This window comes from Thermobia domestica, chromosome 13, assembly GCF_964235325.1.
Source record: "Thermobia domestica chromosome 13, izTheDome1.hap1.1, whole genome shotgun sequence".
Taxonomy (NCBI): Eukaryota; Metazoa; Arthropoda; class Insecta; order Zygentoma; family Lepismatidae; genus Thermobia; species Thermobia domestica.
In genome coordinates, this window is record NC_137466.1 from 35,826,608 (window position 1) to 35,840,004 (window position 13,397).

The 13,397-nt window shown below is 35.1% G+C and overlaps 1 protein-coding gene across 5 annotated transcripts in view; it reads left to right on the top strand.

The window, feature by feature from the left end:
- LOC145668096 (divergent protein kinase domain 2A-like) overlaps positions 1 to 13,397 on the top strand; it is a 73,811-nt gene that overhangs the window by 46,282 nt on the left and 14,132 nt on the right. For all 5 annotated transcript variants that reach the window (XM_081735617.1, XM_081735615.1, XM_081735616.1 and 2 more), the window contains 2 exons: positions 5,625 to 5,751; positions 11,655 to 11,744. In XM_081735617.1, the coding sequence (XP_081591743.1) occupies positions 5,625 to 5,751; positions 11,655 to 11,744 (217 nt within the window). The remainder of the gene's footprint in view (positions 1 to 5,624; positions 5,752 to 11,654; positions 11,745 to 13,397) is intronic.

The window sequence follows — 13,397 nt, forward strand, 5'->3', positions numbered from 1 at the left end:
AATTATTAATAAATTGTAACTTTTCTATCATTTTATTTTCTAGTAACTGAGAATATGATTTTGTAATATAAAAAAATTGTTTTAGGCTACAGCCGAATTATCTTTGCTGTACATAGCTTAGTAAATGAAATGAAATCTTTAAGTCCCACGGTTATGCCGGCTATGCTAAAGGAGACGGTGATGATGGGAAATTAATGAAATGATGGATGAAGAAGGTGGAAGGAAACGGGAGAACGCACAGTGGAGTGAAAACGCAAAAAGCTGGCCAAAACTAAAAAAAAAACGAAATTTAGTAATATAGGAATTTTTTATGTAGTTGGCTAGAGTGATGTTAGAAGGGCCCAAATCCTAAAATAGAATAGGGTTTTTACTTTATTCCAACTACCTGAGCCAGTCTTAAGTAGACCCTTCAGCAGGTCAAATGAGTAGAGAACAATAGAAGAATTGTGACGCGTCCGTTGAAACGGTTGTAACTTTCGAACGCGTTCATAGTTTTTAAATCTGTAAAGTTTTCCTATACTGTACTATAGTAGAATATGTGTATGAAGTGAAAAATTAATAATAACGATGAAATAATTTATAATTTGATTCGCAAGTCAGGCAATATTTTCACATTGTTTATATATTTTATTAACTTAAAGCGTTGAAAACATTATGTGCACCCTCGTGCACCACGTTCATATTTTGTAGAATGGTAGTCTGAATATTAATTAATGCTGTCGAGGGAAACGTAGCTGCCAATTACGAAGCGTGTTGATGTTAATTATTGTTCATTTAATGTTACAGTGACAAGCCGTTGCAGTTATCATAACCGAATCAAATACCAATAATTTGTCATTTAATTAATAATACATTTTTAATAAATAAGAACGTAAGTAACAAGTAAATTGTTCATCAAAATATGTGAAAAAAGTGAATATTGTAAAAGATACATTGTGAAGATTACAAAATATGTTATTCTTTTTATTCCGACATTTTGGATCCACCAGTTTGTTTTTTTCCACTTTAGTTGCAGAATCGTAATCAGCAACCTCAACAACCCTTTTATCGCCACTTTGAGAACATTTCTACGACTGTTTCGACTTTTGCAAATTTTATTCCGCCATTTTATTTTTTCAACTTTAGTTGCAGAATCGTTATTAGCATCCTCAATAATTCTTTAATACTAAATTTCATTCAATTTGAATATAGTTATCATATTTTGGCCAGCTTTTTGCGTTTTCGCCCCACTGTGGAACGCCGAGAAAACCCACGCACGCAAGCGTATCCTTATTTTTTTTAAAAAAAATGGCGAGACAAGATGATTTTGTCTTAGATTATTGGCTAAAATTTGAAATAGCACGCATGAAATGCATAATGTACATACATAAACACTTACTTTGTCATGTTCCAAAAATTGTGACAAAATTATCATTGGCCAATATTTCGGGATTTAGTTCCAATTCCTTGCTCGGAACATATCTAAAATATTGATGGAGACTAATTTTTCATCACAATTTCAACGTAACCTTCTTTTCCCCGTACTATTTCAAATTCTAATACTTACCTGTTGGTTTCATTTATTCAAGTTGAAACTGGAAAATAACAGTTTCAGCTGTTTCGGAAATACCTTCAACTTCGAGCATATTAGTTACAGATCTTGCAAATACCAAAACCTACGGAGAATGTGAAGTGTCATGTTTTCTATTACCAATTCCTTGACATGTTAGTGACATTTAGTTGACAAGTTAATCTCAGTGACGAGTCGAGTTTAATTTATTGGGATATGTAAATCGTCATAAGTATCTGCGATAGTTAACATCATCATCACGTAGTTCAACATGAAAGAGACACTGCAATAGTAAATTTCTTGTTCGGACCTATATCTACTGCTTATCAGTGGCAGCTTTAGCGGGTAGGCACGAGCCTACCCAAAATTTTGAAAAATATATAAACGCTAAAAGATACAATAAAGAGTAAATATATTTTCCTAGCATCAACCACTACTGTAAAAGTAATTTCCTACTGTCATTAATCAATCAAATATGTATATATATCCATAAGCGAGGAATTGGCCTACCCAAAGTTAAAATCCTAAAGCCGCCCCTGCTGCTTATGCATGTAGATTTCTTTCTGTTGGATCTCGAAACACACTGTGTCTCGTCCCTGTTACCGTCAATGAAGAAGTTAATGATACAGATTAAAGGCATGTGCTAAAAGGATCTTTCCTGGTAAGATAGTGAAATCGGTCCTTGATCCAAATTGGGTCGCTATTGGCCAAAAAGGTTACTCTTGACCTAAAACTACCTCAAAAAAATTTTTACCCCCTCCCCTTACCGAATTATCGTATCATACATGTTCAAAATCGAATATTTTTTAATTTTGGTGGGGGTGGTCCAAAAGTTTCACAGATTGTAGATACTATCTAGATGCAAATGTGCATTTTTTTCAAAACTATTGATGCGTATTTTCTTTATTTTTTTTGCGTGTTGAAAATTTCAAAAAAATTGTAGAAAAAATTTAGGGAAGGGGGAACACGTTCCTGATTTTCTGGTTAAAAAAATTGTTATACCCTTAGATGCAACATATATTTTTTCGGAGCCTGAAAGTGATGGCAACATTGTCAAAAAGAAATAAAACTGAAAACAAACGTGTTTTTCGCAGTTTTTCAACCATTTTAGGATGGAAAAACAATCTTTTGCCAAAGTTCACAATTTTGTTTTCTCTTGCGTCCCTTCCGCTTTTGTCGTTTTTCGGCTGCTTCGATTATGTCCATTTCGAAACAGGAACACCAAATATATCTCCGCAACAGTGTTTTCACTTTATCCGACTCTTGCACAACAAGGTTACACACAGCTCGCGGTAGAGAGCGCCACTGTGTGCGGCCACTGAAGCAAGCACTGATAGATACGAGAAACAGACGTGAGGTATGTGTTTGCAAGAGCCAGTTGAAGTTGAAGCATTGTAATGGAGATATATTTGGTGTTTCTATTCCGAAATGGACACAATCGAAGCATCCAAAGAACGACAGAAGCAGAAGGGACACAAGAGAAAGGAAAATTGTGAACTTTGGCAAAGAATTGTTTGAAGAGGCCCTCACCTTGATGGCCCTAAAATGCTGGGAAAACTGTGCGAAAAACACGTTTGTTTTCAGTTTTATTTCTTTTCGACAATGTTGACATCACTTTCAGGCCCTGAAAAAAATATATGTTGTACTTAAGGATATAACAAATTTTTTAACAAAAAAATCAGGAACGTATCCCCCCCCAAAAAAAAAAATCTACACTTTTTTGAAATTTTCAACACGTAAAAAAAAAAAGAAAATACGCATCGATAGTTTTGAAAAAAAATGCACATTTCCATCTAGATAGTATCTACAATCTGTGAAACCATCAAACTTTTTGGACCACCCCCACCAAAATTTAAAAAAATATTCAATTTTGAGCATGTATGATACGATAATTCGGTAATGGGAGGGGGTAGGGGGTCAAAAATTTTTTTGAGGTAGTTTTAAGTCAAGGGTAACCTTTTAGGTCAATAGCAACCCAATTTGGATCAAGGGCCAATTTCACTACCTTGCTAGGAAAGATCCTTTGTGTCCACGACTATTTATGACTATATAGTGGAGATTGAATATTTATTGATTGTTACGAGCTAGTCGTGAACACATGTTGAATATAATTAATTGCTGATAAAGTAAACAAAATTTTTGAGCTTTATTTAGTTCATTCAATAATGATTGGCATTCCCTCCTATAACTGGTGCCAAGTAGCAGTTTGAAATGTTTGTTGATGTATGCATTAAGATGCATTATAGTACTATCAAACCCCACTAAATTGTTTTGTTTCTTTCCGTATCTAGCACATTGTAGCAGCAGTTGTTCCAACGTGCCAGGACGCTGGTGGACAGTGAAAAGACAGCATGGAAGCAGACATACATGGGCAACGATGGACAGTGTGGTTTCTCTGGAGGGAAGGAGTGAATACTTCAGACATCCACAACATATTATTAGCCGTATGTGGGGACACAGCACCAAGTTCAAATACGTGTTTCGTTGGGTATCCAAATTCAAAGAAGGCAAAGACAGTGCTGCAAAAAACAAAAGCACTGGGCGTCCTGGAACTGCACGCAGGCCAAGCAATGCCGCGCGAATGAATGATTTGATAATGGAGCACAGGAGAACCACGTTCGATGAACTAGAGAAAGAAACAGATCTATCACGGGGTTCCCTCTACACTATCATTCATGAGGATTTGAAGCTGCACAAGGTGTGTGCACAATGGGTACCTCATGACCTCACCGTTGCACAGAAACAAAAGCGTGTGGAGATTTGACAGCAGTTGATGCAACAGTACAGTGAAAATCCGATCGAGTTCTTTGAGTGTCTGGTTACCATCAGTGAAACTTGGTTTCTCTATTTCTCTACGAGACTCCAATAAAGAAATGCCAGTCCATGGAATGGAGGCATACTGGAAGCCCTCGTCCCAAGAAGGCACGGATGGGACTATTCGTGCGGAAACAAATGGCGACCGTTTTCTGGGATCAGGAAGGGATACTGCTGGTGGAATGGCTCCCTCCCAATACGTCCATCGACAGTGAGAGCTACTGCAGTTCACTGCATAGACTCCGCCGACGCATCCAACAACGCCGACAAGGAAAATAGGGCCGTGGCGTTCTTCTCCAACACGACAATGCACGGCCACATATCAGTCGCCAGACAATTGCCACAGTGCATGAACTAGGGTTTAGTGTTCTGCTGCATCCTCCATATTCGCCGGATCTGGCTCCTAGCGACTATGCTTTATTTGACACAATGAAAGAGGGCATGAGAGGCAAAAAGTTCAACACAAATTATGAACTCCACGCATTTGTCCGCCAGTGGCAGAGAGATGCCCCCAAAGAATGGTTTACTACACAAATAAGGAAGATTCCAGAACGGTGGCAAAGGTGCATAGACATTGCCGGGGAATACCTCTAAAATAAACTGTAATCGTTTGTTCAATAAATGGTTCCTGTGAAAACAAATTAATTGTAGTGCCAATCATTTCTGAACACCCCAAGTATTTCTTTCCGTGTGTGTTTTGATGAATTGTAAAACGCTGAAACCAGAAGGAGAATTTTTGGACTTCGTTTACTCTACCAAGCAAACTCATTGGAAATCAAATTGAATTGTTAAAAAAAAAAGAACAATATAAGAACATACAAATGAGCAAATGATTCACGTCCATTAAAAATAGTACAATAGTCAAATATTGTAAGCAACCAAGTTTGAAAAGGTAATAAATCATGTATAGGACCTTTCAAAATCAGTCAACGGGGCCAAATCTATCATAGCGTTAGTACATTTTACTCCACGAAAGAATTTTAACATTATTTTTAATTGCTAAATGGCTTCGTGTGCTAGGTAAATGTTTTTTTTTTTTCTTTCTTTCTTTTGATGGGTTTTCTCGAGATTCTCCCACTTTCTTCATTCCACCATTTCATTCATCTCTCATCATCACCGTCTCCTTCAGCCTAACTGGCATAACCGTGGGACGTAAAACTAAAAAAAATCATTACATTTTTTCTTTCTTTTGGTGGCGTTTGTGAAGAGAGGGATTGTAATTCTTCATTGCTGTGTTACATTATTTCCGTTCACATTTCAGAGTGATCCAGATTGGACGTTTCTTATGACAAAACTGGATTACGATAACCTGGCTGTTGACTTAGATGGCGATGTGGTTTTGTTTGATGTTGGTGATATGGCTGTGATTGATAAAACACTTTTTGAAGGTAAATTATTCTGATATATATTTATGTAAAAAAAAAAAAAATAACGGACAGACCGTAAATCTGATATAATAGGCACTTGCGCAATTAACCAGCTTTCAGCAAAGTGTATTGTAAACTTTCTGCCTATTAGGTGTGAAAATGTTGTTAGTAAAATTGACTGAATACTCCGAAGAACTACAGTTTTTCAGATCTTGAATATGAATCTAGATTTCCCATTCCAATTTATAGCAAGCACTTTCATTTTGCAGAAACTCTCGTTCGTAAAATCCAGGTAATATGTCAAGTCACATGCTCATGTGATGAAAAATATGTCGAACAAATCAAACTAGGTATTAGTTGAAGAGTCTAACATACTAAAAATAATACAAAATTTATCATTTTTCTTTTGCTTGTTTTTCATAAATGAAAGGAGATAATGAAATGTAATTTAACACCATTATAGATAATGTTATTCTACAACAGAAAATATGAACTTGAAGAATTTTCGGTGTTGCCATTCATAGAAATTATAGTGTTGCCAGAATAACAATTTCCCCAAAATCTAAGTTAAGGCAGCGACTAGAGGAACGAACTCAACTGCATATGATTACGTATCATGTTGTCTTGGTATCCTGTGAAAATAGTTTTAACATACTATTAATAATGTTATTTGAAAAGGAGCTGAAATTTGAGAATACATGTATTTCGATTTTGAAGATAACGGTATGGAACTACATATGCATAATTTTGTTCGATGATTTTCCATTTTTCCGGTAACACCATAATCCCGCCGCTGTGCATTTGTGGTTTCTAGTCAAAATTGTGAGACGTGTTTGTCATAGGCCTCTTTTGAAATTAACTTAACACCATTCAGTAAGTTCTGCAGAGACCGAAACAAATTATGTGATGGTGCCAGGTTCTGGCTATACGGTGGATGCATTAAAACCTTCCAGCCAAGTTCTATCAATTTCTGACGGGACATTAAAGATGTATGCGGTCTGGCGTTGTCAGCGTAGCATACGACACCCTTTCCGTTGACCGGTTCCGACCATTTCTTTTGAATTGTTAGATGTACTCACACTAATTTTCGATAGCACATGCCCGAGTCTATGGTTCTGTCTGGCGGCAGTAACTCGTAATGCACGATGCCTTTCCAAACCCACCAGGCGTATAGCATAACCCTCTTGGGTGTCATTGTGGGCTTTGCCCCAGACTGCAGCTTCTCTCTTCGATGACAATCTTTTTCCCACATTGTTGCTGTAGGTTATCCACTTTTCATCACTTGTGATCAACCGCTTCAGAAGTGACTCGAGTTCATTACGTTTCAGTAGAGATTCACAGATAGAAATTCGATCGAGTAAATGTTTTGGAATCAGATCATATGAAACCCTCCGTTCCTTTTTATACCGAGCTTTCTACGAATGGTTTAACACTGTTTGGTAGTGGACGTTTAGGTCTTTGGCGGTCTTGCTCGACTTTTGCCAGAATCTCATCCACTTTTGTTGTGATCGGACGCCCACTGCGAGAAGCATCTTGAACATCGACATTTCAAGAACAAAAGCGACGGAACTATCTTTTGGTTGTTCCTTTTGATCGTGTATTCTTGGCCATAAACAGGACAAATTTCTTCAGGAGCCTGCACAGCATTCACCGAAATAAAATTGTAAAATGTAGTGCAGTTTTGTGGAAAGTTCATGTATCTCCACAGCCCAACCTTATGTCTTGTTATAAGAATTCCAATATTTGTTGAATATCTAATAGCTTCAACTGTAAGTTGCCAAATGACATTAGGGCTGACTTGCTGAGACTCATACATCTTGAAATTTGGACACTAACTCCATCTCGTGCGTTAAAGGCTCACTATTTAAACTAGCCGATTTGTGAATTTTTGTTAAGTACTCTTATCAGAATTTCCCTTTTATCATTTGGAAACCTTGTATAACAGACACAATTAGTTGTATCAATATGCTAGTATTATTGCGTTACATATAATATTAAGAGAATTCCATTTGATTGTGTTGTCTTGTTCTTCTTCGCCATTAACGGTGTATTTAATAATAATAGGTGCAACAGCCTTCAGGCCTAATATGCTACAAATGTGTTTGCTTTGAATTACTTATATTAGAAATGAATTACTTGCATAAGAAAGTGTATAAAATTTTACAAATGACGGATGACGTTATTTGCATTTTTGGCCGACTTTTTAGTCGTAATGCCTGTAATATACATTAAATAAAATGAAGTAAAGTAAAATTGTAATTCAGCTGAGTCATGATAAGGTATATGAAGTTGTGAAGATCAGGAAAGTAAATGAACAGTCACAATAAGGTAAAATAGTAGTCAAAATCGGGAGAGAGTTCCAGCGGGATGAAGAGGGCCAGCTACCCAGATGGTCAGGGTGTTAAAGTTGGAAAAAGTGAAAAATAAATGAAATGAAGATGTGTAGAGTAGTTGCGGGATGAATGTAGATGTATTTATGATTAAATGTAAATATGTGTAAGAAAGTGTACAATGATGAATGTTCACTTTTTCTCTGCTGCATGTCACACTAATGGATGTTTACACTACTACAAGCACCGTTGATCTCCTGTTTTCATCTCGTTTTAATTCCATTTTCATCTCGTTTTAATTCCATTTGTCTTCTGTCTTTTCACTTAAAAAATGCATCATTGTGGAAACATATTACAACAAAGAGCAAGTAAAATATGAATAATATTGTGTATGTATGAAATGAAGGATTAAATATAGAGATGATATTCTTCATTCTACTAAGTTTCGTTTAATGAAAAGCTTGATGATTCTTCAACAGCTAAATTGGCTTTAGAAACAAAATTCGAAATGATGGTAACTTATGACTTCATTGAAGCATTTAGGAAGGCAAGAAAATTACAACTAAATATGTTTCTTTCATTCGATATCCAGTTAAATATTTTTTATTGATGTCGAAATAATATCTATAAAATATTAATGGAGATTTAGCCAAATTAAACTAAAAATTTGAGTTTCTTTACACTAACTAATAGATTATTCAAAATATTGGCTTAAGATTTGTTGTAGGAATTCGAGACTACGTAATAGCTCGTATCAATTGAAGAATAAGTAAATAAGTAAGGTTAATAAATAATTTCTCTGGAAGATATTAGTAACCTCGTAGTTGTCTGTGTTTACTTATTTGATTTTATGCTCCAGGCATATATCATCACAGAGCTTACTCGTTCTAAAGCACTTGAGAACAGGGACATTATATCAAAATATGTGTATAAAGATAAGTCAGTGTCTGTGAAATTTTCTTCTTGCGTGTATTTATGTGTATATTTAAAATAGGTTTTATAGTACTAAGTTAGTTTAGGAACTGATATTGTATCCCTTGATATTGTTGATTTACACTTGATGAGAATGTGGAACGGGATCGAAAATTAGCACTAGCCGAGAGAGTGGCATACGATTCACAGGTTGTGGAATGCAGAGCAGAGCTACTTAATGTTTTGAATCCGTAATTTTCAATTTACAAAATTTGAATTCCCTCAATTTTATTGGCAAGACATTATCTAAACGTGTTACAAATTAAATATTGTTTTCAGAATTATATGAAAAATTAAAATGTGATCAAATCTGTTTTGGCAGTTGAATAATGTTAACTCACTATATCCACTGTTATTTATTTATTTATTTATTTATTCGGATTTTATAATAAGTAATCAAGTGGAAATAACTTTTTATTTCTTAAGCAGAAATTAGTATCAGTATTGGTAAATGGGGAAATTTCCTTTTGTTTTAACATGTGTTTTAAGCGGAAGTTAGTACATGGGTTGGGGGCCGCGGTGGCTCGATGGTAGAACGTTCACCTCTGGTGCTTGGGGTCCCGGGTTCGATCCCAGCCCCGCCAAGTGAACTTTGTGGTGGACAAACACTGTGTGTGTGGGTTTCCTCGAGGCTCTCCCGTTTCCTCCCACATTCTTCATTCCACCATTTCATTCATTACTCATCTTCGCCGTCTCCTTTAGCCTAACCGGCATAACCGTGGGACGTTCATTTCATTTTCTTATTTGCATTGTATGAGAATGGAACCGTGCGTGAAAAAGCAATTTTTGAAATCTTCAGGTTAGATATTATGTGACTTCAAAATTAACATATATATTTTATTGGATTTTTAATTTAATTTTTTTCCCCTTTTTTTCGGATTTTCAAACTCAAAATTCTTTTTACTCCTGTTGGAGCAGACATACTTTTTCTCAGGAGGATGTCTTGCCCCTTTAGTCTGTGTCCTATAGCTGACTTCCGGTTATCGGGAGTTAAGGTAGGGACCTACCGACTGAAGATATGAGAACCTTTATGCTACATTGAGTCAGGTGTGGATCTGTGTTTACATAGGTTCAATTCGAGGCTGAATTTGAGTTTCATTTTACGTCTGTAGATGGTATTTGTCTGTCGTAATAGAGCTATACGGGGGCCACGGTGGCTCAGTGGTAGAGCGTTCACCTATGGTGCAAGGAGTCCTTGGTTCGATCACAGCTTGCACCAAGTGGGCTTTGTGGTGAACAAATACCGTGTGCGTGAGTTTTTTCGAGGTTCTCCCGTTTCCTTCCACTTCCTTCATTCCGCCATTTCATTCATTTCTCATCATCATCACCATCTCCTTTAGCTTAGTCAACATAACCTGGGACGTAAAACTTAAAGATGGAGCTATACGCTAAGAACAACTAATGGCCAGGTTGCGTTTCAGGGTATGATTCCAACTGGATAGAGTGAGTTTCATGGCGCACTGGAAAGTAATCATTGTTCTTATCATCCTCAATACTAAGTAGTAGTGACAAAAGTTTGTTGCTATGGCAACACAAATAGATAATAGTAATACAAAGATTCTAGGCTATATAAGTATATTAAGTTATATTATTGAATCAATCAAGTCAATTAGTATTATTTATTGTTAATTAATCTTTGTCGATGTGATAAATGACTCTTAGTAGTATAAAAGCGTTACATTTTCTAAATAGGTAAATTTCTTTTTTAATCATTAGTACGTTCTTAATAAGTTTTCATTTTGTTTACGCAAATTATGCAATAAGCAAAATAAATAATTTTACGTATCTTATGTATTGTATTTGTTTTTCAGACCTAATAATTTTGCTCTCTTACAGTTTTTGAACTTCGTCAGAGGAAATTGTCGTACGAAGATTCAGATTGACTAGGAATTTACATGTTGGTTGATTGCTTACTTCTTCACATATATTTCAATGAAGGTAACTCCTTAAAGTTTACCGCAAAACTCGTAAATAACGATTTTTTAGTCTAGCCATTGTGATTCATAGTAGCCAATCCGTATATTCGTTTCTTGCACTTATGAAAAATTGCTTTTAAAAAATCACCATGGTATGAAAATCTTCGTAAACTTTTTCGTTTAGAGCTTTATTATCAACCTAAGAAATACCATAACATTGTTTAATAACGTTCTGAATTAAAGTCCAGTCCACAAAAAGTTTTCTTACAATAGTGAAAAAAAAAAATCAGTATTTTTTTACAAGTGTAAGAAACAAATATACCACAAAGGGTGACTACTATCAATTACAATAGCGAGAGTAAAATGATATTTTTCTTAATAGCTTGTAAATATATTTTCATAATTGGTTATTAGAGTGTACAAGAGTTTTCCACTTTTATACAGAAAATTTAAGATGTCTTCTTCATTAGAATGTAGGTGAGGAAATGAATAATAAACCAACATGCACATTTCTACTCGTTTGAGTCTTCGTAAGGCAATTTCCTCTCTTGAAGCTCGCAGAATATACGTAAGCAAAATTATTAGGATCGAAATCCAAGTAAGATACACGAGGTACGTAAAATTATTCCTTTTTTCTCATTTCTGTTGAAAATTTGAAAACAAAACTACATACCTGATGTGCGAATTTTCTTCTATTCTATGACAGACGAATTTGAATATGACACACATCGAGAAATATGTAATGAAGACTGCTTTAGGAACTTGGCAGATCAAGTGTATAACAGTCAAAATTCAAGTGAGTATGGTACTTCTTATTCGCTTAATTTAACCTAATTTATGTAAGGGAATCGATACAAGTTTAAAATTAAAGGAATACAGTAAACATTAAATGTAGCATTTGTATTGCATTGCTAACAAGGGACATCACCCAATTGTCCGGCTCCGATTTCAATGATTTTTTTCTAGCTGATAGAGGACATATATGTATTATTTGTGATGAAAGAAATTTTTGCCATCGTGCATGTTTTCTATTTTTTATAATTTTTAAGAGTTGTGATGTGGTTATTAGAGATTACTGTAGAAGTCCCTTACTAACCTTTGTAAACGTAGCGTTAATGAAAGAATAACCATGTAGATACATATAAGGCCTAGGGTGAAGTTGTATGGTAGGTATGATCTTGACAGCAGCCATCTTGAAATCCGCCATTTTGAATTAAGATCAAGTTTTTTAAATGAGAATAGGGTAATATGATACATAATTTCGGGCTAGAATTTAATCAGGAAGACAATGGTGAAGATAGTTTTGAGATACACTCATTTGGGAAAAAGTTACAGGCATTTAATTGTTCACTTACTACGTGCGAAAGTCCCTTACCTCCGCTTCTAACCCGCGTATTAATGATAATAAGTGGATAAAAGCTTCGGTAATACATATTATGCCTAAAGGGAAGTGATACGGTAAGGGTATCCTTGACAGCAGCCATCTTGAAATCCGCCATTTTGAATTAAAAACTATAGAATGTGACACATCATTTTAATAGCAAATTTTCCAGAAAGCCAATGGCATGCTTATTTTTGTTCTATAATTAACCAGTGTGAATTTAGGACTGCTTCTAATGTGCATCAAACGTCCATTATTCGATCTTTCAAATTGGCAAACACTCTTAATTTTCACCGCATGTTTTAAGATTCCAACTGGCACTTTGCAGTTGTTGCGATGGCTCGTGTTTTCTAAATTTATTACATTATTTAAGAGTTGCGATTTGTCAGTTGGTGAATAGTGTTGGAATAAGCATCCAGCAATCTTTCTGCATTTTGAAGACTTGCAATGTAATTATTTATTTTAAACGAGAATACATGAAGAACCTATGGACCTATGTGACGTAAAGAAACACAAATGAAATTATAACAAATTGTTGTTATAAGAACACAAAATTATCAGGAAATGTAGCCTACATGTTGCGCAATCGACAAACAATAAAATATTTTTAATAAACACAACATTTAAGAAACAGCAGCAATGCTAGAAAATATCAAAGAGGCATTATATGACTGTTCCCACAACATTGTTTGTACCATGAACATAATATGAAAACCGGTAATTTGTTTATAAAGAGGTGTAACTTAATTGAGTGCCCGATCAATACTAATTATAAATTTTACAATCATGAACCATCAACAACAATCGCTAGAAACCGAATGACTTTTTTGTCGGATTAGTTAAAAAGATGCCATAGAAAATAAATAAACAAATAAATAAATAAACAATAAAGAAATAAATATAAAACAAAACAAAAGACCCTTGATTTACACAACAATCATATATTTCGTTTTCCTTTTTCAAGTGAATTTTAATTTGATTTTTCGTCTCATCTACTACACAAGCTATGTCTTCGGTATTACCTGAATGCAAAGTTGGAGTTGTTTCGTTGTGCCATGACTCATGTCA